The sequence below is a fragment of the Lycorma delicatula genome, chromosome 2, assembly GCF_047948215.1.
Source record: "Lycorma delicatula isolate Av1 chromosome 2, ASM4794821v1, whole genome shotgun sequence".
Lineage (NCBI taxonomy): Eukaryota > Metazoa > Arthropoda > Insecta > Hemiptera > Fulgoridae > Lycorma > Lycorma delicatula.
The window spans coordinates 85382438-85409996 of NC_134456.1; the positions used below are offsets into that span (position 1 = coordinate 85382438).

Here is a 27559-nt window from a genome sequence, read left to right on the forward strand (position 1 = left end):
CATAGAGAATACTAAAAAGAAAAAAGAAATAGTTTAAATATGTTAATTAAGCCTAAATTATAAATATGATAAGAGTGCTAAAATAAGAATATTTAATAAAAAACTATTAATTCTACATACTTACTTGCATTTCTCTATGCATTATTGCAGCTTCTTTATTAATGTCATGTTTTGCACTTTTTTCAGACCACAGAGATTTTAACGATAACATTGCTTCATTCACTCTATCTTTAATTTGTAGCAGCCATCGAGGAGATTCTGGTGCCATTGATAATGTTAATACTGATATTACCATTATTAATAACGGTACTAATATTGCACTATAAGTATCTGATCGAATAATTTGTATGCTCATCATTACATTTGCAACACCAGGAGGAATCTGTGTTAATCCTAAAAGAACAGCAGCTGCTCTTGATTTATAACTTCCAGGATGCCAGCAAATCGTCTCCAGAATATATATTGGAGGAATTATTATAGATAAACTTCTGCTAATATTCTGAAACAAAATTAAACATCAATTCATTTTAACATAAAGTTTGTTTATTATAATATGTATTGACAACTAAAAAAAAACAAAATAATAATTTAAAAAAAAATTAGTAAACTACCATAAAAATTACTATTACAGACTTATTGAGTCTACCATAATTACAGAAATATTTTATTCTGGTGTTGAATATGATTTAGTTTATATACCATGGGGTAATTTAAACAATTAGCAAATAAAATATCTGAAAAAACTGTAAAACATAAAATTTCCGAATGACAGGGAAGTAGTATATATGTGAAAGTGTATTAGCTATTGTGGAGAGAGAGAACTTTTGGAAATTTATGATTTTATCTGGAAATCAAAGTGGATGTACAATTTAAAATGTTGCTGATCAATTAGAATATTTTGGATTGTTGGTGATTAGTGGTCTTCCCTTCATCAAGCTGTTGTAATGCTTGGTAAAAGTTTATTCATTGCCTTCTTTTTTTTAAATCTGTTTCCCTATATCTGTGTAGATATGGTCTGTTGTTATTAATTTTTTTTAAATTTCTATTGGTATGTATTATTAGGTTTGAGTGTTGTTTGAAACGCATAGATCGATCTGCCTATTTGTTTCAAAACACAAAGTATGGTACAAAATTCAAGAAGAATAGAGAAGTGATTTTATGCATTGCTGTGAATTTATTTTTGTTTATGAAAGTATTTTAGGTGTGGAAGTTTATGGTGTATCTTTTAATGCAATTGCAATGTAATATTTCTGTATGTAGGATTAGAGTTATTTTATTGAGCTCAATTCATTTTTGGTCATTCTCAGTCATAGGATGATAATGGCGAATTATACTGAGATTTATGTTATGTATGTTGTTTTGATGTAGTATGTTAGTCAGATCTATGGTAGTGGGGGTGGAGTCTTTTCTTTAATATTATATCGGTGGGGTACTTAGATATAATATTTAATATTATGCTTGTCATTAAAAGTTATGTTTGTAAAACATTTACAAAAAAGTCATGTAGAATCAGTATTACTACTTGCAAATCCAAGGGTAGTTTTATGGATGGGAGATTGTCAGTGTGAAATTGTCTACCAGAAAAAATCTTGATTTGGTAAGAAATGTATGCTAAATATGTGTTTTCGATAGTCTTAACAAATTATGAATTTAATTGCAATTGTCTTTGATCATAATTAACTGACATCAACTGATATGGTCATTAGCGATTAGTAGATATTAATTTCACATAGGAAGAATGCAACTAGAGTTGTTTTACTTTTTTGAGAATCAGTTTATTAAATTAGCTTTGGGAATTATTGCTATTATTAGCATTTTATTCTTGCATCATTTTTCAAACAATTCTAAAAAAAGAATAAATAAAATAATCTGTGAAAATAAATTCAAAAAAATTCTGTTCATAAGAGTAAAAAACAAAAAAAATTTGTTTTGATTATTTTAGATAGGCTGAATTAAAGATAAAATTATATGTAAATAACTATAAAAATGTCATTATGCAAGTATTTTAATTTCTGTAATTATTTTTGTAGACTCTAGTAAAGTTGGACAAACCTGTTCATGAAGGTTAAATTCTCTTATTAGTATAAAAAATTAATTGCACTTATTATTTACTTGTTTATTTTAGTTTCTTTAACTTTTTAAATTTTTTTCTTGGTGTGTAGGAGTTACTCAGATAACGTACATATGGGATTAGAGTATGTAAAAATTATGGAATTTTTTTTAGAAAAAACTAACAATCTTTTTCATCATCCACTTTTCTTTTACCATGAATAAATGAAAAAAATTCTCCACTCTTCAGGGTTAGTGTCATCATAAATCCCTGTTGAGTTCTGGACTTACTACCTTATGCTAACACCATAACTTACTACACTTAACTTTGGATCTAAAGGTGCATCTACAATGAAGAAGAAAATTTACTCTTCTTTGTTAAAGATTTAACAAATAGAAGTTAAATCTTTAAAATTACCTTTGTTAAATCTTAGAAACATCATATTTTACTATTATTATTATTTGTATCTTAGAATAGAAACTTTTCTGAGAATATCATTTATCATTGTAGTGTCATACTGCACTTACTATTTGTATAGTAAAGAATCATTGTATCCGATATGAGATGAAACTCAGAAACGTACTTACTATATATGTAACAAACATCTGAGAGTGTAAGAGATATAAATTTTTATTTAAGTTATCAAACATAATATTATCAAATTTGAACACGTGTATAATGTTAAACATAGATCCTTAACTTCTGTTTTGGATGTATTTTGTTTACTTATGAGTAAGTTTAACAACACAACAGGTAAAAAATCTATTAAGTGAAACGCTATTCATTAAATAGATTAAAGCAAACGTATTATACGGTTCTGAATCATAAAAAAAAGTCTAACATTCCCAATAGAACTTTATTTTTAACGTATATTATTTTACAAAAAAAAAAAAATCTATCCAAATCAGATTAATGTTTATTATTTCTTTTTCATATATTTTTGAATTTAATATCATTAGGACAAATTCTAACCTGGGGCAATCAAGGTGAAGCCTTGTCGTCTTCATGGGAGCAGTCCGAAAAATTAGTAACGTCCCTGGAATTAAATAACTTAAAACACATAAATTTTATGGGCATATATTCTATTACTTTTGTATCACTGTAGCGTTGATTAAAAGAGAATACATGTTTCACCTTTAGGTTAGGAATTAGTGCCACAATTTTCGCGTGCTGGACCGAAGTACCCGATATTAACGTTTGGCGCGCATTGTACTGAACTGTTTTCTGTTATCGAACATACATAAATTTCGCACGATGATCGATTAATTACACGATTGAGCAGTCGTAAAGTTCACTAATTAAAAATAATATTATAACTAATATTTAGAGTAGTATTGTAAATACAATGGTACTGATATTTAGATTGATTAGTAACAATATAGTTGCCACGCTTTACGATATCCAATAACAAATTTTTAAAACTGAAAACAGCTTCCATTCCGTACTAATAAACGCTTTTGCCAAAATGATTATGTTACTATGAAAAAGCGTGAGAGTGTTGCCAGTTAAATGACTCGACGATAATATATCATTTAATTATTAGGGTATATGTTATCAATTGTATAAATACATGTTTTGCAATTGTAAATTAACAAATTTCATAAATTTTGAAGTTCACTTTCTAAGATGCATTACATCAATATTAAATTGAAAGCACATAAAAACGTTATAAATTATGTATGTGCTTTAAAACATCCCTTTGCTTAACTTTTTCCAATAACAGATTTATTACGTGCTGCAATAAATTTTCAGTTAATTAATTCTATATTTTTATAAGTAATTTTATTTTATAAAATTCACTTATTTACCCCCTCTAGGAAATTTAACTATATGGAGAGGTTTGAAGCATAAATTATACATTTTTTTTTTTTTTTAGTTTCAAGCGAGTAAAGAATAATATTAATAATTAGTACATAAATAAATCAACCAATTTTATTAATATATAATTAATTTAAAAATAAGAGATTTAAAAAAGCTGGCAGAGGGTTTGAATAACTTTTCCGGCTTTGCCCTTGACAGATTATTATTTCGTATAAGCCTTAGAGTTTTTAAATAATTATGTTTTAATTATAAAATATACAGAATACATTTGCAAAAAAGATCAATATATCAATATATTCAGTAAAAAAAATTAGTTTTATTTTATGTCCTTGATGAAATTACTTTTTTACCTTAAAGATTATTCTTAGTAAAACATTTTGCGTCCTGGCTGACCACCTTGATCAAATGACGTTTTTATCATCGAAATTTTACTGTGCTAAGGCATAATTTTTAAAAAATAAAAAAAATTTAGTAAAGAATATGGGTTTCATTTGATCACCTCTTATAATATAAGCTTTCATAAGAAGTAGCTTTCATAAGAAAGCTACCTATTGTAATGAGTACCATGGTTCGAATTTCGGAAAATTTCTACATATTTTCGCGTTTCACATTCCCCAGACCCCAAAACCATCGTCAGTAAAGAAGTTTATATATATTTCACTCTCTTGTGGATACAATAACTGCAGTAGTAATTTTGCACCAATCACTTTCAAATTGATACATAAAATATGACGACCCAAAATCTCGATCTAGTTCGTTAACGGGCAAAATGCCTTCGCCTCCAACGTGCCGAAAGGAATTTTTTTTTTAATAACAGTTTTGCTTTTTTAAGTACTTTAATAAGCCAGTCCGTGAATATTAATCAAAATACAGGCTAACATACTTACGAATGTACATACATCTTCAGGAAATTTCTATAATTTTTGTTTTTGAATTAAACGGTCCTTAAAACGTTGACATGTGCAAAAACCTAACATTTTTCTTTTACTAAGCGGGTCGCTTAGGGTTAAAAACCCTAGACGCAAACTTTTGACCGATCCCTAACATTTCCCTTTATAGCTATTCTGCTGCAGTAGCAATCCAGCTATGCAGGGAATTTTCAAAATTAGATAGCGCATAAAATAAAATCCTTGAACAAATAAATCGGTTTGAAGAGATGTACGTTACTAATTTTTTATTATATTTAAATTCTTAATAACATAATGTAAATTTTAAATAATAATGATATTTATAGAGGGTTAAAAACAGAAAAATATACTTAATTATTAAAAAAAGTTAATAGCAGAAGAGTTATTAATAAAAAAAATCAGACCTTTTCTTAAAACATCTGTTTTAAGTGAAAAATTTAATTTAAAAAAAAGTCAGGTAAGAATGAACTACACAATTATTTACAATGCTGCCAGAATGGACTCATCTTAAGCTTCACTGAAATCACTCGCTAATTTACTAATTTAAAGACCAGAAAACTATCGGTTCATAAATGAACAAAGACAGTAACATGACATTATTATTAATTCAAAGAGAAGTAATTGTTGCAGTTACAAGAGTATATTTAAAAAAATCTGATATGAACACCACATCAATTCCTTGTATGCCTATTAAGTTAGATATAAAACATTTTTTTTTTTTTTTTTTAATGAAAAGTACATAAAATTTTATTTCACTAATAAATTTTGATATTTTTCATATTTTTTTTTTTTATTGTTATTATTGAATTATTATTTATTGTAAAATTTTTTTTTATCAGAGGTTAATAATAAATCAATATAAAAAAAAAAAAATTAAAAAAAAGAAACGACATGAAGTCGGATTAGAACCGATGTGCCTTCCTGTGTAAGATCGGAATATTTCTTTAATTAAACATTTATTTGGCTACAACTCTGGAACCAATGAAAATAAGTACCACTTAAAAAGCTCTCAATGAGGGCTTATTACTGCAGTTAAGAAAAAGTCCAAAATCCAAAAATTTTGATTTTGGGCTTTTTTTGACACTTTAGTTCCAATCGATTGCAATCAAAAATGGAGGTGCACAACTAGATGTTACAACATCCTACGGCCAATTGTTTTTGAGTTATGATAGATACATACATACGTACAGACATCACGCCGAAACTAGTCAAAATGGATTTAGGGATGGTCAAAATAGATATTTCCGATGAAATAAGAAACCGAAATATTTCGCGATTACAATACTTCCTTTACTTCGTACAAGGACGTAAAAAAAAAATTGTTGTGCATTTTACACGGGCTTAATTTCAATTTAACTTTAAGTGAGTACAAAGGGAACTTTTCATTGGTTTTCCATTAGGTTTTTGACGATTAATTTCAGTAAATAAGTAATTGGTGAGCTTAACAAAAATGTTGATAAGATATAATAAAGATCCACTTTTTATCTTTATTACTTTGAATTTTGTCAAGGTTTTAAATAACTATCAAAAACAACGCGACCAGAAAATGTTATTTCACTTCTTGGGAAAGAGGAGTAAAACACTGGGAAGATGGAAGTTATAAGTACGGAGTAGAATTTATCTGGTCTTATTCTCAGTAATGATTTAGGCGAAACTGACAAACTGAGAGAATTTTTGAAGTAACAGAACACATGATTATTAAAAATAATCATTAAGAACCTGTTGGAAATTACATTTGAAAATACAAATTTGAAAAAATTATTTTAACTACGTTAAAACTGGATTTTTAACTATTATTGCACGATGCTACGTATAAAAAAGCGAAACCACGTATCTAAGATTTCCAGCGTCTCAAATTTTTTCGCAACGTTTGTCATTGTATGCGTTGTTACACCACGTGACGCCGGAGCCAGTGCGAATTTTTTTTCGTTTCTTCGCCTCTTTTCCATCACGATGGATGACGAAGTACCGGAATTTTAAAGCGTAAGCTATTTTATTAAAAGTAGCGAACGTGTTAGAGCTCACTCGTCAAACTAATGCTTTGAAACGCGTGTTCATTGTTAGATTCATGGCATTTTACACTCGATATTCGTGTCACGGACATATTATTCGTCTGATATTGGAAGGAATTGAAAACACGATGAAGCACCTGCTTAATACACAATTTATCATAGTTACGAATAGATAATAATTGGTTTAAATTTATTCATCGGCAGCAATAATAAGACGGCACTAAATAAACTGTCATGAAATAAATTGAATAAAGAGAGAAATACGTCCTGTAGAACATTATAGCGCAATGGTTCCCAAATTGTGCGGCTCGGCGGCCTGAGGAGGCGTGACTTCCTCACAGGGGCGGCGCGATGTATTATACAATTTTTATAATTTTTTTTCTGTTTTCTATTCAATGTCATAGGACGCGACATCTGGCGGATCTGGTGCAAACCGCTTAGTTACAATTGGCTATAGACAGTGCTATAGTGTCTATCGCTTTAGCGAGTTGTAGCTCAAGAAGGAAAAGTATAGTAACCGGTCCAATTTACATACATATACGTTTTTCACCGGATCTTGAAGTTTTGATACCTAAGGAACCCAAAAACAGGATGGAAATTTTCTGAATGTTAATATTCGTATGTACGTGTGTTCGGTGTTGGGCTCTAAATAATCTTATATCTCCAGAACTACTGAACCGATTTTGACCAAACTTTGTCAGATTACTTCTATATATGTGCAATTGATGCCATTAAATTTTCAACTTAAAGGTAAAGGGGATGAGGATGTTCAGCAAGGTCACCCTAAGTATCTAGAGATTTCGTCTAAGATCATATTTTTCTTAAGTATATTTGTTAACAATTAAAAAGTAACAATATTTGCAAAAAAAACTTTTGCTAAATCGCACCATCACTCCAAAAAACGCTGTTGTAGTCGTCTGCTAGGTTGTGACGTCTCAAGTGAGCTGTGGATTTAAATAAAATAATAATATTTAAAGTGTAAAAAAGTAATTCGATCTGGCTGGGTCTTGAACTCGATCGCCCGGTTCACTCGGTACCTGGTGCGTTAACCCTCAACTACACCTGTCTGCCGACCGTACAAGCGAAATTTGTTCTATGTAAGTTGTGAAATTACATTTAATTAGTAATGACTTTTTAAAGGAAAAATAAGTGTATCTGTATAAAAAATAACAGTCATTCAGTATATTTGAGAACCTGTATGAATTTTACATCGCACAATTTCGACGAATGCAGCAGAATATTACAGAAAGTATGCTTGCGTATCAATTTATCTTTTAGATCAAGGAGATTAATACATTGCTGATGATTAGATTATAGATTTTTCCAAAAGAGTGCAGAGTTCACCGAGCTTTAGATGGACTAGTTCTCGAATGCTCTGATTAAGGACGATACTATTTCGAATCACGCCTGTTTTTATATACGTTGATCTTCGGTTATTTTCTTAATCTATTCTTGCGGTAATGTGCTATATATATTTATTTTGTTAACATTCTACTATTTTTTTAAAAGAATTATTAAATCACTTTCTTAATGTTGATAATATTATTTTTTTTTGCGGAGGGAGGTGGAAATGCATTTATGCACGGAGTGTCGGGCTCCCGCTGATGGAATTATTCAATCACTATCAGATTATCGACTAAAACCACCTCCCTTTCTACCAGGACTCGACCCGGAACCGTTTATCACAGTACTTCCGGTCGAGTTCTCTTGTACTAGTCTGATTAGGTGCTACCTAATTTTCAGGACTATACAGGTCAACCTTTTTGGCCCTGAGATGTTGCCGACGAATCGGGCTACACTTTCCCAGCTGCTCAGGTCACGGAGCATCATCGCAACCATGCTGTGGGGTCTCAGTGCTCCGAGATCCGCCTCTAGTGTCCCTCGATCTGCCGCCATCCGAGCACATTTGAAAAAGGTGTGCTCAGCGTCGTCCCGTACACCGGGCAGTCGGGGGAAGGCGTTTTCCCTATGACATGGAGGTAAGCGCAGAAGTACCCATGACGCGTTAAAAATTGTTTCATGTAGTACTCCACCTTTCCATGCCGCCGCTCCGACCACGGTCTGACCAGAGGGATAAGCCTTGCGGTCCATCGTTCTCTGGTCTCGTGGTCTCAGGTCTGTTCCCATGCGAGGAACGTGCGAGTGCGTTCCTCGTTGGTAATGGTCTCCTAGTCTTCGCCTGCCCGTCGCCTCCAGTAGATCACGTGGCGCTCCCTTGCCAAAAAGCAATGGGTATAACGCCGGCGACCACAAGTACTGCAGGCTCGGAGACCGTCCGATTCGCGGAAGCGACTCGCAAGGCTGCGGTGCGTTGCAGCTACGCGAGCCGCTTCCGATTTTTTGCAACTCTTAATGCCTGGCCCCACACTTCCGATCCGTATAACTGGATGGAATGCACCGTGGACATCAGCAATCGTCGTCTGCTGGCCTTCGGTCCTCCGACATTCGCCATGAGCCGGCTAAGAGCAGCTACGGCTCTCGCAACCTTGACAGCGGCTCTACGAAGCTGCTCAGCAAAGCTGAGTTTCCGGTCAATCATTATACCGAGATACCTTGCGGCCGGCTTGGTCTCGACAACCTCTACCCCGACCCGCAGGGAGAGAAGGGTGTCGATACGCTTCTTCGTTAGAACTACGATCTTCGTTTTGCTGAGGGCTAGAGACAATCCATGGTCGTCCAGCCAGGCACCGACTCTGTGCATGGCTCGGCTGAGCTTCAGTTGGGCGCGCTCCAGGTCGCGGTCTGCGACAAGTAGCGCAACGTCGTCAGCGCATCCAACCAACACAGATTCTTCAGGCAGCAAGCCATCGTAGACGGCGTTCCAAAGGTCGGGGCCGAGAATCGATCCCTGCGCCGCCCCTGACGTGATCGCAGTCCTACGCCAGCCTGCCGCGGTCTCGTAAATGAGACCCCGGTTCCTCAGGTATGAGTCCACCATTCTGAGGAGGTATTGAGGCACATGGAACGAATGCTCCAGGACCTGAATCATATCCCTCCGACGTGCGGAGTTGAAAGCGTTTTTAACGTCCAACGTAACGAGAAGGACCACAAGAATAATAATAATAATAATAATAAAATTTATTTTTAAATAATTACTAATAAGTTAACTTGTTTATTATTTACGAGTATTATGGTTATATAAGTATAAGTAATACTTATATAACGATATATATATATATTTATTTACTATAAGGGTTTTTTTACCTGCATAAAAATCTGCAGCGTAGATACTATTAAAAATAAAGATGATTCGCTAGAAACCTTTGTGGAGGTATAGGTGATAATACAAGCTAGAGCTAAAAATGGTATAGCTACACGTTGAAGTGAAGTTCGTCGTCCCATATAACACAAACTAATTCCAGATATAAGGCATCCCAAAAGGGATCCCATTGTCTGCCAATACCCTGTAAAATAATAATAATAATAAAATTTAAATAAATGATAAAAAATTAAGCTTTTTCTTCTCTGAATTACCACTTTTGATAAGAAAATTTAAATAATATCAAAATTTCAATTGTTAAACTTTTTATTGATGTATTACTTTTTTTTACACTGCTAGAAGAATTAAATTCACGAAAATCTGAGTGTCTGAGGTAATTCTAATAAGTTTAATGCTGATGTGCAACAATATACAAGCTCAGTGAGAGAGGCAGTTGAAACAGTTTCTTCTTCACTTTGCTCAATCAGTCTGTCTTTTCTTTCTTTTTCCTGTTTAGCCCCCGGGAATTACCGTTCAGGTATTACTTCAGAGGATGAACGAGGTTGAAATTATGAGTGTAAATGAAGTGTAGTCTTGTACAATCTCAGTTCGACCATGAGATGTGTGGTTAATTGAAACCCAACCACCAAAGAACACCGATATCCACGATCTAGTATTCAAATCCGTATAAAAGTAACTGCCTTTACTAGAACTTGAATACTGGAACTCTCGACTTCGAAATCAGCTGATTTGGGAAGACGCGTTCACCACTAGAACAACCCGGTGTGTTTGCTCAATAAGCCTGACATGGAATATTTATTATTATTGGGAACGGGCCTTTTTTATGCTTTATTTGTTTCTAACTTCTAGTTGCTTACATTCATTCAAGATGAGGAACCTAATTCATAATAACATGGTCTTCTTTATAAAAATCATTAATTACGAGTATAATTAGCGGTATTTATACTCTGTACGAATTACTTTTATAGAAAAATATCATAGAAAAGGAAAATCACACCTACCTACGATCACAGGATAAAACTCCTTTATTTTTTTCTTGTAGGGCTGTTCAAGAGTAGGGTTTGTTTAACAAACACAAAAAACAAATAGACAAATCTTGATAAAAAATTAAATGTTGCTCAGATGTGCTTCGAACAATAAACGGAGCAAATGGTTGTTTCATGGGTAAGCAATCAAAAATTAAACTTGCATAAAATGCCACCCGATTTGTTTTGTCCCTTACATCTTGCACCATTATCATTTTATACGAATGAAGTTCAAATCTTTTTGTAAAATTCTTCTGACACTCCTGTGGGATAAACGACGGGCTGCAGCGAGATTTTAGTTAAGGGCTTTTAATCGTCTCCTGGCTTATTCCGTCAATGCTTGGAGGAGTTCTCACGGAATAAACAGAACTTGGTTGTGTGTTCTTCGTTGCAGAATCAGTAATTTGGAAATTTATTATTTACAACTGTATTGTATTGCGACTATGAACGGCACGACGTGGAGTATTGAAATTCAGACGGAATAGTTATGTAACCGCAACCGAATCACTATTTTTAAAATACGTTTCCACTACGAATGTTCAATAGAAATCTACTCGTTTTTACTGAAATTCCGTGTGGTATGCAAGGCCAACTCCTAAGTCAGCACCACCTAAATGGTGGCCTTTTCGATTCCTAATACGGTGAGTAAAATTTTATAAATTTCCCTTTATGATTCCGTATACCGCTTGTGTAATCATATTCTATTTATACTTTTAATTTTTAAATATTTTTAATAATGACTCATGATTTGAATAAATTTATTAACATGCGCCTGATATTTCGTTTTTGATGTAATGAAAAGTGATGTATACAAATATATCATAATGTTTTGATTATTACCAGCTTATATAATTTTTACACAAACTGAAAATTTTGTCCATGTTAATTCATTATTAAAAATATTACGTAATACTACTCTACGCTTGTAGTTACGTTTATTGTATTAACTGCATTGAAACGTGATTTATTTCAAAAGTGAATTTTTCATTAAATTCTCTACAAATAAAGAATTTTGAAATACATTATTAACATTCTTGTGTTACGTAAAACGTACGTGTAGTTAAAGTTTATTATTTATGTTTCAATACTACATATTTTTACAAGCAATTATTTCCTTCTTGTGTAACTTTTTACAATCATAATTTTTATTCTATAAAATTAATATTATTAATTTATTTTTAAATGAAGGTTTAACAATTAAAAATGAATTAAGGTAGAAAAGTTATGATAGTTTTGGAATAAAATTCCTGCAAATCTGATAATGATTGTGATTTAGATTAGTAGAAAGAGAAGTTAAATAGAAATAGGGAGTTTGAAACCGATAGTGATTAATATTCATATCAAAGAGAAAGAAATAATTGAAGAAGTAAAAAATGATCAAGTAATTTCACAGTCAAGTAAGAAAAGATACATGAACTTTACAAGCGGTTAAAGACCACCAAGATATCTCGTTGGAGCTAGTGATGAATGAACAGGATAAAAATTTCATGGAAAACTAAAAAACATCTGTCAAAAGGAAAAGTTCAATCTTTTTTTTTTGTCTTCACTCATTTGAGTGGTTTGATGCAGCTCTCCAAGATTCCCTATCTAGTGCTAGTCGTTTCATTTCAGTATACCCCCTACATCCTACATCCCTAACAATTTGTTTTACATATTCCAAACGTTGCCTGCCTACACAATTTTTTCCTTCTACCTGTCCCTTAAAGCCAGGATGCCTTAATATGTGATCTATAAGTATGTCTCTTCTTTTAACTATACTTTTACAAATGCTTCTTTCTTCATCGATTTGCCGCAATACCTCTTCATTTGTCACTTCATCCGCCCATCTGATTTTTAACATTCTCCTACAGCACCGCATTTCAAAAGCTTCTAATCTTTTCTTCTCGGGTACTCCGATCGTCCAAGTTTCACTTCCATATAAAGCGACGCTCCAAACATATACTTTCAAAAATGTTTTCCTGACGTTGAAATGATTTTTTGATGTAAACAAATTATATTTCTGACTGAAGGCTCGTTTCGCCTGTGCTATACGGCATTTTATACCGCTCCTGTTTCGTCCATCTTTACTAATTCTACTTCCCAAATAGCAGAATTCTTCAACCTCCGTAATCTTTTGTCATCCTATTTTTACATTCAGTGGTCCGTCTTCGTTATTTCTGCTTTTGTTACATTTCATTACTTTTGTTTTGTTCTTGTTTATTTTCATGCAGTAGTTCTTGCTTCAATCTAAAAAGATATAACCCAATCTACCTTGTGGTTCTGGATCAAGGAGAGAAGTCAAAAAACATAAATCTGATTGAATATTTCAAAATATTTTTAACATGAAATTATGGTACGATACCGAATTATATAAATTAGTGTTATTAGAAATATATAAAATGTGGAGTAAATCTTAGTTTCAAATTTTTACGAATGACTTCTGTCTACCTCTCTGTACTTATTTGGTTTATAAATTTCAGCCGGTATAACTTTACTAAATAATTAGTCCATAACTAATCTATATGATGTTACATTTCGACTGCCATATTATACATAAGTTAAACGTTCATCCTTCGCATTAAACTAGATGTTTCCAGAAATTTATTTGTGTATATTTCATGAATTTTATAAAATACGTGTATTTAAACTAAAAATTAAGACTTACACAATACTGTAATTTTTTTTAAACAATTTCACATTAATATATTCAAGATAGTATGAAAAATAATTACTAACAAACTAATAAAAATAAAATGTCAGTTTAATAATTCTCAACTAAGAGATGTGAGTAAATTATATATACGCATATTTAGTTAATAAATATGAAAGTATAAAGAAATTAGATTTAGTTTTATGCTGAAAATTTTTTAGTTTTGGTTTATTATTAATTCATATAATTTTTAAATTCATTTTAAACATTTAATATTCATTTATATTTAAGAAATTACAACTTTTTTTTGTTAATTGTTGTTTAATAACCGCTTTACACTTCTGCTTATCAAATTTTGATAGATATTCATGCTATCTGTACACTTTATTATTTTTATATCGCTCTTATAATTAAATTAATTGTACATTAAATATGGTATTTTAAATACTGGTGTAACAAACATTTTTTTCTGTTAATATTATTACCACTCAGATAAAAAAATAATGATAATAAACATATAGATAAATAAACAAACACTATTTTAATTTAATTTACAGAATATTTTATATGCGACTAGTTTTTTTTTTGAGATTTATTTTTAACTACTTTATCGTAATTTTATTTTAAATTATTATAAATAGAATTAAAAAAGCAGAACACTCAAAGTGTTAATTATATGAATGTAATAAGGTTTAACTACTTGAACTATGAAATAGCATTTGTGATTTTTTTCATCTGTATTACTTGTTAAAAGCTACACGTAGTAACACTTATCTGCTGGGTCTAATAATTAAATATCTACATTTATTCTATTCAAATAATTATTTAAATTATATTAAGAATGGGTCGGATGGTACTCCACGAATAAAAAAAGTAGCTGGTATGCAGCATTTGCTTGGATGGATCAAGTAAAAACATTGGTAAAAACTTAAATAAAAAAAATCACAAAATATATAATTATTAAAAATCTCTGTATTAATAGTAAATGAAATGTGTGAAAACACGAAATAAATGAATAACTATAAATTAAATTGCAATTCAGATGGTGTTAATGAAAATGATTTGAGTTTATATTTACATAAATGAAGATCCAGAATTGTTTACATAAACAGAGATCCAGAAATTTCAAGTATAAAAAAAATATTTTTGTTAATACATCCCAATCCCGTAGGCGGAAGACACCCACCTTGTGACGTTTGCCTTCACGTAGGCTTCAAACACATATTCACATCCAACCTAGCATGATTTCCTCAAACTAACTAACCGAGACCGCGGAAGCGCGGACCCCGCGCCTAGTTAGAATTTGACAACACCGTTCGTGACTGTGAATGCCTCAGAAAACGAACGAGTTGTAAATTAAATCAGTGCTACACTCATACCAATCAAAATTATGTTTTATGCAACATAGAAATTCAGACCTACACCCAAATAAGTCGACCAATTGAGATCACCTAACAAGGGAACGCAACCTCATTCCGGTCCGCGCAGGAGCCGGGGACAAATCCCGCACCACCACCCGGTCCTATCATGGTGTCTCGCGTGGCATTACCAAGTCACGATCAGGACCACCCCCGGCGGAGGGAAGCCACGTCCCGGTCGCACAGGCTACCATACCCCGGTAATGCAGCCACCCCCACCAGCGGGACTCCCAAATCGAATCACAAACAATACCAGTATAACCGTGGCACGATACTGATGCTCCTACTTCTAACCAATCCAATGCCTAGGCCGGAATCCTAGCCACCCGGGATCCTACCTCGATCAAATACCTCGATTAAACTTTCTCTGCAGACCTACACGGCGCAAGGGCGCGAAGAAACCACCCACTATAGACCATAACTCGCGGATCATCTAGTTAATACGGAGATCCAGGAAGGAATGTATTCTCTCAAGTTCCCTAACAGCTCGTGAATGTTCGACCTCATATCAGGGACAGACATAGAGGACGTGGTCCACTGTATCATCAGTCTCACAATCCAAGCATTAAGGAAGCCACCAAACGAAACCTAGCCAAACTCGCCTGAAAGGCACCATGCCCGGAGAGAAACTGTGTGATATACCGATTGGGGGAAACCCATCTAATCGCACCTAAATCAGACACTATAGGAAATATACCATACGTGTAGCGGCCCGTTGGGGATTCGTCCCAACTGACCTGCCAAGACGCAAGGCCGCGGTCTTCAATCTCATGCTTTCGTTCTGTCGTCAATAGGTTATTTACCTTGGAAATATAGCGTTCCTTACGCTCATTAGCCAAGTTATCTATTGGTTTGACTCCGGCTGTAACACAGACTGCCTCCCGCGAAGGTGTTCTATAACTACTTATAACAGCCAGCAAGAGGAGTCGCTAGGTCCGCAGCAAAATGAAACACCTGAAAGCCAAGCGGTGGGCTCAGACAGGTGCAGCATATAGCATAATAGCCTCACTTACACCTCTGTAAAGGATACGCATGGTACAAAAAGTTTTGTCTTTATAAAATAGATCAAAATGAGGTTACAAGTGAGTCTATTTTGAAATGAACAAACAAAAAAAATTTCTGGTAGCAAGTACATATATTAAAAAAAGAAAAAAATCTAAATTAATTAAATTAATCAAATTTAGTAATATTTGCTTGGAGTTATATAAAAAAATTACAAAAATAAACACAGAAAACAAGAATGTGTTTGTATAAGTTATACAAAAATATTATTAATGTTATGAAAAATGGGGTGAGTGAGTAATTAAAATAATAAATCCTAAAATGAAAAAAAAGTTAAGTTAAAAAAAAAAAAAATCAATTTAAAAAAACTGTCAACAAATTTGTAATACTTTTCCTGCCGCTGATTATTTATTCTTATATAGTGGACAAATAATAACGATAATAAAGTTATCTAAGATTCCTTTTTTGAGGTGGGGGTAATGTATAATGAAGTTTTATTGTAAAATTATGATTATATGTTAAATAAAAAACAAAAAAAGTTTTAAAAATTAAAAAAGGTATCTTTTATTTCTTTTCTGCTCCCCACTTCCAAAATCACCTTCCTTGAAATTTTTTTTATTTTTCTAAGTTTATTATGATAAATGGAAAAACTAAAAAATTTCTAGTGAAATTGTACAACCAATAAAAAGTTATCTATGATTTCTTTTTTGGTAGTAGGGGTGAATTATGATGATATTTTATTATAATATGCCTAGGTAGGCATAAAAAAATTTCGTTTAAAAAATATGCAATAAATAAAAATATTGCTTTTTTTATTTTTGGTGAAGGGAGAGAATATTTTTAAAAAAGGGAAGGTAAATTAAAAAAAAAAAGATAAGCATGCTTGTATGTAGTGAGCTTAATATAAGTGGGGTTACATTTGCAAACCACCGGGTTGGTTTAGTGGTGAACGCGTCTTCCCAAATCAGCTGATTTGGAAGTCGAGAGTTCCAGCGTTCAAGTCCTAGTAAAGTCAGTTATTTTTAAACGTATTTGAATACTAAATCGTGGATACCGGTGTTATTTGGTGGTTGAGTTTCAATTACCCACACACCTCAGGAATGGTCGAACTTAGACTGTACATGACTATACTTCATTTACACTCATACATATCATCCTCATTCATCCTCTGAAGTAATACCAGTCCCAGAGACTAAGTAGTAAAAAGGAAAGTGTTATATTTACAAAATTGGAACCATGAAAACCTATCTATCCCACCCCATGGAGATATTAATACCAAAATTTTACCAACTAACTGCCCCATATATGTAAGTTTCCATACAAAATTTCATCCAGTCAAAAATTAATAAGATTCTAACATGCCAGCACACCTACATACCTACGAATATTATCCCCACTTTTGTTTTGTTTTATGGAGTCCGTGGGACATGAAACATCGAGAAGTGAAAAATAAATCCATATCTCATTTTTTGACTGATTACTATACTTTCCTTTTTGCAGAATAGCCCTAGAGCTATGCTGCAAAAATAATAAAAAAAAAAGAAAAAAGATGATCTTGATAGTTTCCCTATTAAATTTACAGACGTATTTTACTCGGCTGTATGCCAAGTAAAAGGAAGAAAAATTAACATCATTGTTCTTGATCCATCATGCAACTGTAAAAATAAAGAAAACCATATTTGGTTTTGGAAGTTTGGTCGATAGATAGATCACCTAAAAAATTAATATTAATGCTAGAAGGTAAAACAAAAGATAAACAAAAATGATTCTAAATGTTGGATAATTTAGTACAAAGATGCATGTAACTGACTATTGTTAAATTGTTACAAAAAATGTATTTAAAAAGATTAATACCACTATTAAAGTGAACAAAAAACTTTTCACAGTATTAACAAGCAATTAAGAATGAGATTTAGAAGTATGGTGTGTGTTATGATGTTCTGCCTCTAGGGGACGGTTATAGAAAAACTGGGCAAATAGTTACAAATGGGAGGAATGAACTAATTTTTTGTTAGAGTTAGTATAATTTCTACTGGTAATAAGAAAATATAATGATAGAATATTAAAAGCTAAATTGAGGAAGTAGTTATGTATATATAGTCATTAGCAATAGTTATAGTATTTGTATATATTAAATTAACGAAAGGCTGTAAACTATAATTATAATAATTTATTTATAAAAGCAATTGTTGCATTTACTATTTGTTTTTTGTTCCAATAGAGCATTTATGCAGATATCTCAGCTTTGTTAGAATATTTAATGTGAAATTAATATAAAAAAAGACATTATTTAAAACTTAAAATTATAAATATTAATGATTGTGTAAACATCGCTTTATAATTTTAAATTATTTTATTAATTTAAATTCAAAATGAAGTCCCTGGAAAACTAGTGATTACCCACACGCACGCACTGCGCTCGCGCACGTGAACGAACGCGCACACCTACACAAACAGAGAGAGGGAATGACAGAGTAAATTTTCATTTGACTGAGTTATGGAAGTAATAATAACATTGAAATACTGCTCTAGTAGATGTTGAATGAATGAATTGTTATAAGTTAGGATAATTTTAGAAGTGAGGACCTTTATAACATTACCATAATTCATTAAATATGTAGATAAAATTTCAAGTTTAAATAAAAATTTATTTGTATGGTACCTTTAAAATCCCCTGAAACATTTTCACCGGTTTATGTAATATGGTAAGACAAGAAATTAGAGCTAACCATCAATTATGTACTGAGGTTCTCTGATTATAAATATATTATTTTTAAAGAAGTTGTATGTTCAAAGACTGCGGTTACTGAATTAATAAACCAATCTGTTTAAATTTAGTAGCACAGTTGTCTTACACAAGTCTCTTTAAAATACATTCTAAATACTTGTTTTAGTAAAAATATTTTTAGCAGATTTAAAAATCTGATGTGGACACTACATAACTTCTACATGTATAGAAATAATCTGACCATGTTTGGTCAAAATCGGTCCAGTAGTTGAGGAGATATAAGGAGTTCGACACCGAACACACACACACACACACACACACACACACACACACACACAGAGAGAGAGAGAGAGAGAGAGAGAGAGAGAACACACACACACGTACGTACATACATGAACATACGGTGAAAACCGGATATGCCCAAATTGGACCGATTACAATACTTTTCCTTCTACAGCTATATCGCTAGACGGGAAAGCAAAAAAAAATTGTAATTTATTCATAAAAAATAACAGATAATAAACTGTTTTGTACAACTCAAGATAACACTTAGTCCATTTAATTACAAATAATCACAACCATAAAAAAAACAATTTCATGGTAAAAGTATTAGTGAATCTCCTTATGATAAAAACATTTTGAAATAAAAAAAAAAAATGGTGAATAACATAAACGCCCCAAAAACACTTATAGTGTGAAGATATTCCTCACATTTTTTATTTTGGTTATTTATTTTCTTAGTTATGTTAATTTTCGATAGTTTTTATTTTATAACCGGCCTCCATGGCGCGAGTGGTAGCGCCTCGGCCTTTCGTCCGGAGGTCCCGAGTTCGAATCCCGGTCAGGCATGGTATTTTCACGTGCTACCAAACTGCCATTTCATCTTATCCTCTGAAGCATACATAACGGTGGTCTCAGAGGCTAAAAAGAAATTCGAGTGTATATAGCTTCTGAGCCGACAGTAGATTGGTGGAACGTGTAATTAGACATGTAATTTTTGTTAATTTAATGTTACAATAACGAGTAGAAGATAGAAATTGTAAAAAAAAACAAGACAAAAATATTATATTTATAAAACAGATAGCTGAGAATGTAGAATATAATAACTATTCTAAATTGTATCGATGACCAAAAAAAGGAAGCTTTTCACAAGGGTTAGTGAACAAAAAGTGATATTTATTTTTGCTGTTATTGACTTAAAATAAATTAATGTAAAATAAAACTGATAGATTAAAATATATATATATAATATATATACAGATTGAAAACTTATTTTGAAAAAATTTATTTCTCACCTGGTGACCATTTTGACAGAAGCTTTTGATTTTCTTCTGAAATTTTATTTGTTATTGCATCACTTAATTCTAGTTCTAAACCACATGCAAGGCAATAAAGACTACAACCAGCACACACACCAAACTGCAAAAAAAAAAATATATATAAATCTTCCCACAATATAAATTATATTAGTTGTAGAATCTTATCTTAATCCTATATCAGACACTCACACACACACACACACACACACACACACACACACACACGTGCGCGCGCGTTGGCGCAACTTAAAAAAAAAGTTGCTTTCTTCCTAATTAACGTAGAACTTACATTAGTTGTGTCATACAGTAAACATTATAAATTCAGTTCTTCCTAGCCAGTTTTAGTTCCTTCATTATTGTGAAATAAAAAAAAACAAAACACCATAAAATATTAAAAGGTGTCCGTGAATGGCTTATAGCTTTGTTATTACATTTTATCAAATTAATTGTTTAAAATAATAAAAAGTAGACATCCCCGGCATATCTTGAAGCATTAATTTTTTCTTGTACATAACATAGTTATGTTGTTATATAACAACATTTTTAGCTGTTGCTTGAGTTGTAATTTTTTAATACAGCTCTAACCCCAATGCTTTCCTTTTTTCCCCTAAACACAAATATAATTTTAAATAAATCGTTCTTATAAAGAAGTATAAATCGTTCGTGCGCTGCGCGCAGCTGCCCGGCGCATCACGTAATCCGCTCTGTGCCAATAGCAGCTAAACTAAAAATGTGAGCACATACATCAAACAAACCAAAAAACTGACGCATCATCCTTTTTCATGGGAAAAACACCGACAGATATCCATAAAAAAAATGAAAAGATTTATTAGATGGTGTATTGAAAATGGAAGAGTTAATCGAATATTGTCGACGTTTTTAACCTTCGTCTAAAATGGAAAAAATAGAAAATTATTTTGTAACTGAATTAAAAAAATTATACACGAAAAATAAAATGAATATTCGGACATATGTATTAGTGGAAATTTTAAATAAATATTTTATATGTTGGAAAATATATTAAAAATCTAAGAATTTATAAAATTATTTAAAAAAATATTCAAATATTTTAATTGGCATTTTAAATATAATTTAGATTTTAAATATTTATTAAGTTAACTCGTGGTTTAAGTAAAATATGTTAAATTTCTCTCTCTTTCTACTCCCTCTCACTGTTTGTGCGTGTACGTGCGCGCGCCCATTTTAATTTTAAATTTATATTTAAAATCTAAATTTAATTTCAAATACTAATTAAAATATTTTAATTTTTTTTAAATAGTTTTATAAATTTTTGGATTTTTAATATATTTTCATATTTTCCAACATATAAAATATTTATTTAGAATTTCCACTAATATAAGGGTGTCCCATATAAAACGCAACCCATCAATCACTCATCCATGAAATTTCAAAAGTCAAGTTTACTCCCCTACTCATTACTGAAATGGACTCGTCCAACATCTGAACATCGCGGCGACGCAGTAGAACACTACCGATAGTAACAACAATGCAATCATAACGTTCAGTGTATTGCTAGAGACAAGATGGTGTTTTCGCTAGATGAACGTGTTTTCATTGTTGAGTCGTACGAAATCAGTGGTTGCAGTGCAAGAGTTGTTTCGCCATAAGTACCCAGATAAACCAGCTCCTAACAAAACATCAGTATTAAGGTTAGTTGCAAAATTTAGAGAGACCTAACAAGGAACACAAAAGATCTGTGTCAGTGTTGAATACAGATACAGTCACTGAAATCAAAGACCGATTACTCGCCTCGCCAAATAAATCGATCTTATAAAGAAGTATAAATCGTTCGTGCGCTGCGCGCAGCTGCCCGGCGCATCACGTAATCCGCTCTGTGCCAATAGCAGCTAAACTAAAAATGTGAGCACATACATCAAACAAACCAAAAAACTGACGCATCATCCTTTTTCATGGGAAAAACACCGACAGATATCCATAAGAAAAATGAAAAGATTTATTAGATGGTGTATTGAAAATGGAAGAGTTAATCGAATATTGTCGACGTTTTTAACCTTCGTCTAAAATGGAAAAAATAGAAAATTATTTTGTGTTGAATTCTTTGGTAATCGTGTTATCGGTCGAGGCTTGTGGCCACCAAGATCTCCAGATTTGACTGCGGCGGATTTTTTTCTATGGGGTTACCTCAAAGAAAAAGCCTACAGCAACAAACCACGAACACTTGAACAATTGAAAGTCAATATTGAACAAGCTGTATTAAATATCCAGCCACAAACTTTGAAAAAAGTTGCAACAAACGCTGTAAAAAGAATTGAAGCTTGTATTCAAGAAGATGGCGGCCATTTCGAACATTTACTCTAAATGTAAGGTAATGGATGGTAATAAGAAAAATTACATTTACATTTACACATGCCTTTTTATTATTTCAATACCTACCAATATAAGGTTGGGTTGCGTTTTATATGGGACACTCTGTATATGTTCGAATATTCATGTTATTTTCGTATATCATTTTTTTTATGCAGTTTCAAGAATAGTTTTCCACTTTAGACGAAGGTTAAAAACGTCAACAGTTTTCGATTAATTCTTCCAATTTTGTTTATAACTTTACTAAAATCTATTTTTTTACTCTTTTTAGATGTCGTTTCCTTTTTAGTTATCCCAAACATTTTCCTATTGTTTATATCCAAATCTATACACTTTTAATTTCTTCTTTAGTTACAACCAAATAAAACAATTTTTTCCTGTGAATCTTTTTCTGGCGGATTTATATACATTTCGTCCAAGGTGTGTGATATTAGCCTATAAACTTCGAATATTATACTATCTAATTAACCTTTTCATTTATTTATGCGGATATCTGTCAGTATTTTTCCCATGAAAATGGATGGTGCGAGGATTTGTTCGTTTGTTTGGTATATTTGCTCACATTTTTAGTTTAGCTGCTATTGGCACAGAGCAAACCACGTGGTGCGCCGAGCAGCTGCGCGCAGCGCACGAACGATTTATACTTCTTTATACGAACGATTTACTTAAAAATTATATATTTGTGTTTTGGGGATAAAAAAGGAAAGCATTAGGGTTAGAGCTGTGTTAAAAAATCAAAATCAAGAAACAGCTAAAAATGTTGTTGCAATATAACTATATTATGTAAGGAAAAAATCAATGCTTCAAGATATGCCTTAACATAAAAGGACTTGTTATTCTTGTCTCTACTTGTTATTCTTTTAAACAATTAATTTAATAAAATGTAATAAGAAAGCAATAAAATTCTCGGGTACCTTTTAACATTTTATTGTGTTTTGTTTTTTTATTAAAAGCTTTTATTTAACTCACTTTAGGAATAATCAAATCTTGCAGTTGCTATATCTTTTGATCTATCGTATGAAAATCAATGAAATTTGGTATACGTATGTAACTTCGATGAGTAAAAATAAATATTTTTACTTTTTTTAATAATAATGAATCTATTCCTGGCATAAAATTAAAAAAAAAACCTTACGTTACAGTAGAAAAGAGGGAGATTATAATTTAGCAACTTTCCTCGTACAATTTAAAGCCAAGACTGAGTAGTTATATAACATTAGAAAGTTTTATTTCTCATTTTCATATTGAAAAAAAGAAGTACGAGAAAGATAATATGTGGAGAGTTACACAATAAAATATTAATTATCTTTTCAACGTAGGTTTATGTCATTGAAGAGAAAAAAAAAAAATTATGTTTATTTTTTAAACAAGCTTACATAAAAAGTTACTGTTAAGTGGTAACTTTTTTATTTTATATGTTAATCAGCCATGAGAGATAACCGCTTAAGAATAATAATCAAGGGTTGCTTAACTTAGAGTCAAGTGCTATATCAATGTTATACAGTAGTTCAGATAAAATTGCTGCAAGACAGAAATAGACAAAAGTAATCACTTATGTGCATTAATTATTCACAGGCATTTATTATTATTAAATTATACAATGTAATTCATTTTTAATTTTAATGGGTTTTGAATTTTTATTTTATTATTTAAAATATAAGTTTTATTTTTATTTCAAAATTATATACCTTAATGTCAAGCTGTACTCCCTTTGTTTTCTTCCCTCCAGAAACTGGACCCAGATTTAAGTATTACGCAATCTCATCCGTGCAAGCACGGACGAACAGCGGCTCCAAAGAGGACTGTACATCACCTCCTCGCTTCCTTCTCTTTTTGATACAGTATTCTCGATATGAAACCTATGCGATTTACATTAAATTGCAAAAATGCCATGTTGAAGACACACATTTCTCAGTTCTGTCGCCCTCCTTTCCACTAATCGCGCATAACGCAGGCTCTTTACAATCAACTCGTCTATGTCCCGATTTTCTGCAGATAAAGCATAGCTATGACCTATCGGTCCCTTTACAATTAACTTAGACGTGCCCTACGGCTTAGCTTCTGAAGCATTTTTCCTCGTGTTCCCGGATAACTGCCCTGCAGTGAATCCATCCTATCCTTATTCTCTCGTCTGTTAATCGCTATGAAGAAACATATCTACTTCAGTGCCACTGGCGGTTTATAACCTTAAAATTTGTGTATATGTAATGCAAAAAACCGCATTGAAATCGGTCCAGTAGCTTTTGAGGAAAATGGTAACAGCCATACACACACAACCTCTTACCCCAAACACATATACCGTCTCCGTTCCGTCATGGGTAAAGATTTATATTAAATATTAAGAAATATATTCACATATACGAGGGTAAGTCAATTATTATACGCAATTTAGTTATATTTTTGTTTATGTTGGTAGTATTGTCGTGTTCCGTAGATGATGCATGCGTGGTTTAATTGTTATGTCTGTGCAGGTTTGATGCTGCTAGGTTAGTTTCATTATCGCTGCTCTACCGTTAACCATGGCTGCTCCGCTTTCTGTTTGCACCAAAGAAGAGCAACGTTAGGTGATCCGTTTTTGTGGTCGGAAGGTGTATCAGGGGCTGAAATTCATCGAAGACTTTCGATACAGTACAGGAACAGTGTGTTGTCGCAACAGAGTGTCTACGAATGGATTGAAAACTTCAAAAATGGTCGCACAATTGTTACCCACGACCAAAGAGCCGGACCTTCTGACTATCACTTGTTTGGTTCACTCGAGGCATTAAGGCGCCGTCGATTTACCTCGGACGAAACAATAGCGAAAGAAGCGGTGCATTCCTGGCTCGCAGGTCGACCGAAAAACTTCTTTTATGAGGGCATTAGGAAGCTTGTGCAACGAAGCACCAAGTGCGTTGAAATGCAAAGGGACTATGTTGAAAAATGATGAACATGTAAGTTTCCTATTTGTATTGCAATAAAATTTATAACTACATTGCGGATAATAATTGACTTACCATCATATTTATATGTAATTTAAATATATTTATATATACATTGAAGAGAGATTTAAACTATCCACTTTTGATTTAAATTCTATTATAGCTTGACAAAAATAATAGAGATATTCTTTCGTGGTATGTGTTTGATATAAACCTACAAAAAAAAATTATATTATTACGTTTAATACATATGTTTCAGATGAATTGACCTGTAACGACTATTGGCTGTAATCGTTAACCTCATATCACTACAAATAAAACGAATGATATAAAATTTCCTTTGAAGTGTTTCTGTTTAAATGAATTATTTTGACCTCTGTATTTTTGTGTAAATTTTATTAACATACTTTTATTACTTTAACATCTATCAGTTACAAGATAAAATGTAAAATTACGTGCTATAACTTCATAAACTCATGGAATAATTTATTAAAATGCGTAACAACATAAATATGTGTGATTTTTTCAGATTATACGTAAGATAACGTTTAAATTTCATTTTTGCAGCGTGCTGATGACAGTAACAGAAGAAAGAGAAAATATGGAGGCAATGAAGTAGCTTCCCGAAAATCGTTTGGCTGTAATTCCTTACCTAATTCAAAGTAAAAAGGCTAACAGAATTTATTTATGAATTATCGAAAGAATCAAATTTTCTCAAGATATTTATATAAAAATTAACATTATAACAATTAACCTAGGGTACTACGAACTGAAAAATAGAAAAAAACTTGGTCGGTTGTATCTCGGAATAATTTAAAAAAATGAAAAATGCATGGTTAATTATTTTATAAAAACCATCGATATTTAGTTTATTTCAACATATTCTATATGATAACACTGTGTATTAATTTAATTGTGTAGCATATTGACGGGAATAATAGGTTATATAGGTCCTGACAGCCAATTGACCCCAATCGTAGATAGGTTGTATTCCCTACTTCATATTTCCACTAATAAGCGATCCGTAAAATTCCTATTGATTGACACTGGATTTTATTAGTTAATATATTTCTCTAAAGTTTTTATCTCGTTGATTTAATTTTTATAAGATTAATACTTTAATTAATACATTAGTAATAATTACCAATTAGAATATTAGTAATTACTTTAATTAATGCTTTCATAATTATTCTTTTACAACTTTAATAAATAAATTGCGTTTTAAAATTTAAATTCCTTCTTTTTCTTTTACCAAACAAGGTTAGACTATAAAGCCTGTTCGGTTTACCATTTTCATAGTGGTCTACCTCTACCTCTTCTATCATAACAGTCTATTTTGTAGTCTGACTGGTAATCGCCTCTCTGACATTGTTTCCATATGTTTACAGCAGTTAGAACTGTATAATTTTATATCACTAGCTGCACGACGTGCCTACGGGACACCTCAGCAGCTAGGCCCTCTAAGCGGGTTGCCCTGGCGAGCGGCGTCTCGGAATGGAATTATTAGGTGTCCAAAATTGATTACCTCAGAGTAAAAATATGTTTTTTTTTTTGAATGATGAAAATTTATATAACGAAAGTTAAATTAGAAATTTAACTCTAAAAATTTATACTAACGAATCGGGATTTTTCGCTATTGAACGGCACATTCCGGTGCCTGCTTTTTGGCTTTAGTTCATTATTTTATGAAGAAAAACGATTACATAAATAAATATGAAAAAAGTTTTAAAACAAAACTCTTAAATTAAACTCACTAAAAGATAAAAAATAATTTTAGGACGGTATCTCAGAATGGATTTAATGCTGATATGTAAGATTATGTGAAAATCAGAGCTTCAAATTAAAGATTTGATGTTTTTGCCAATTTTTTCTTATGCGTGTTTGCACCCGACTCGTTAGGCCTATTCATCACGCATAAGAAAAAAATTAGCAAAAACATCAAATTTTTAATTTGAAGCTATGACTTTCACATAATCTTAAATATTACCATCAAAGCTTGTTGTCAAATCAAGCTATCTGAGGTATCTGAGATACCGTTCTAAAATTATTTTTTATCTTTTAGTGCGTTTAATTTAAGAGTGGTGTTTTAAAAACGTTTTTTACATATTTTTTATTTTCTACTTTTTAGTGCATTTAATATAAGAGTGGTTTTTAAATAGTATT

At 31.9% G+C, this 27559-nt stretch overlaps 1 protein-coding gene across 6 annotated transcripts in view; it reads right to left on the minus strand.

The window, feature by feature from the left end:
- Positions 1-27559, minus strand: part of LOC142318974 (facilitated trehalose transporter Tret1-like) — a 240098-nt gene that overhangs the window by 27984 nt on the left and 184555 nt on the right. For 5 of the 6 annotated variants that reach the window (XM_075355704.1, XM_075355707.1, XM_075355703.1 and 2 more), the window contains 3 exons: positions 20109-20232; positions 9996-10195; positions 125-499 (listed from right to left, as the gene is read on the minus strand). In XM_075355704.1, coding sequence (XP_075211819.1) covers positions 125-499; positions 9996-10195; positions 20109-20232 — 699 coding nt within the window. The remainder of the gene's footprint in view (positions 1-124; positions 500-9995; positions 10196-20108; positions 20233-27559) is intronic. The other variant, XM_075355708.1, reaches the window with a different exon arrangement.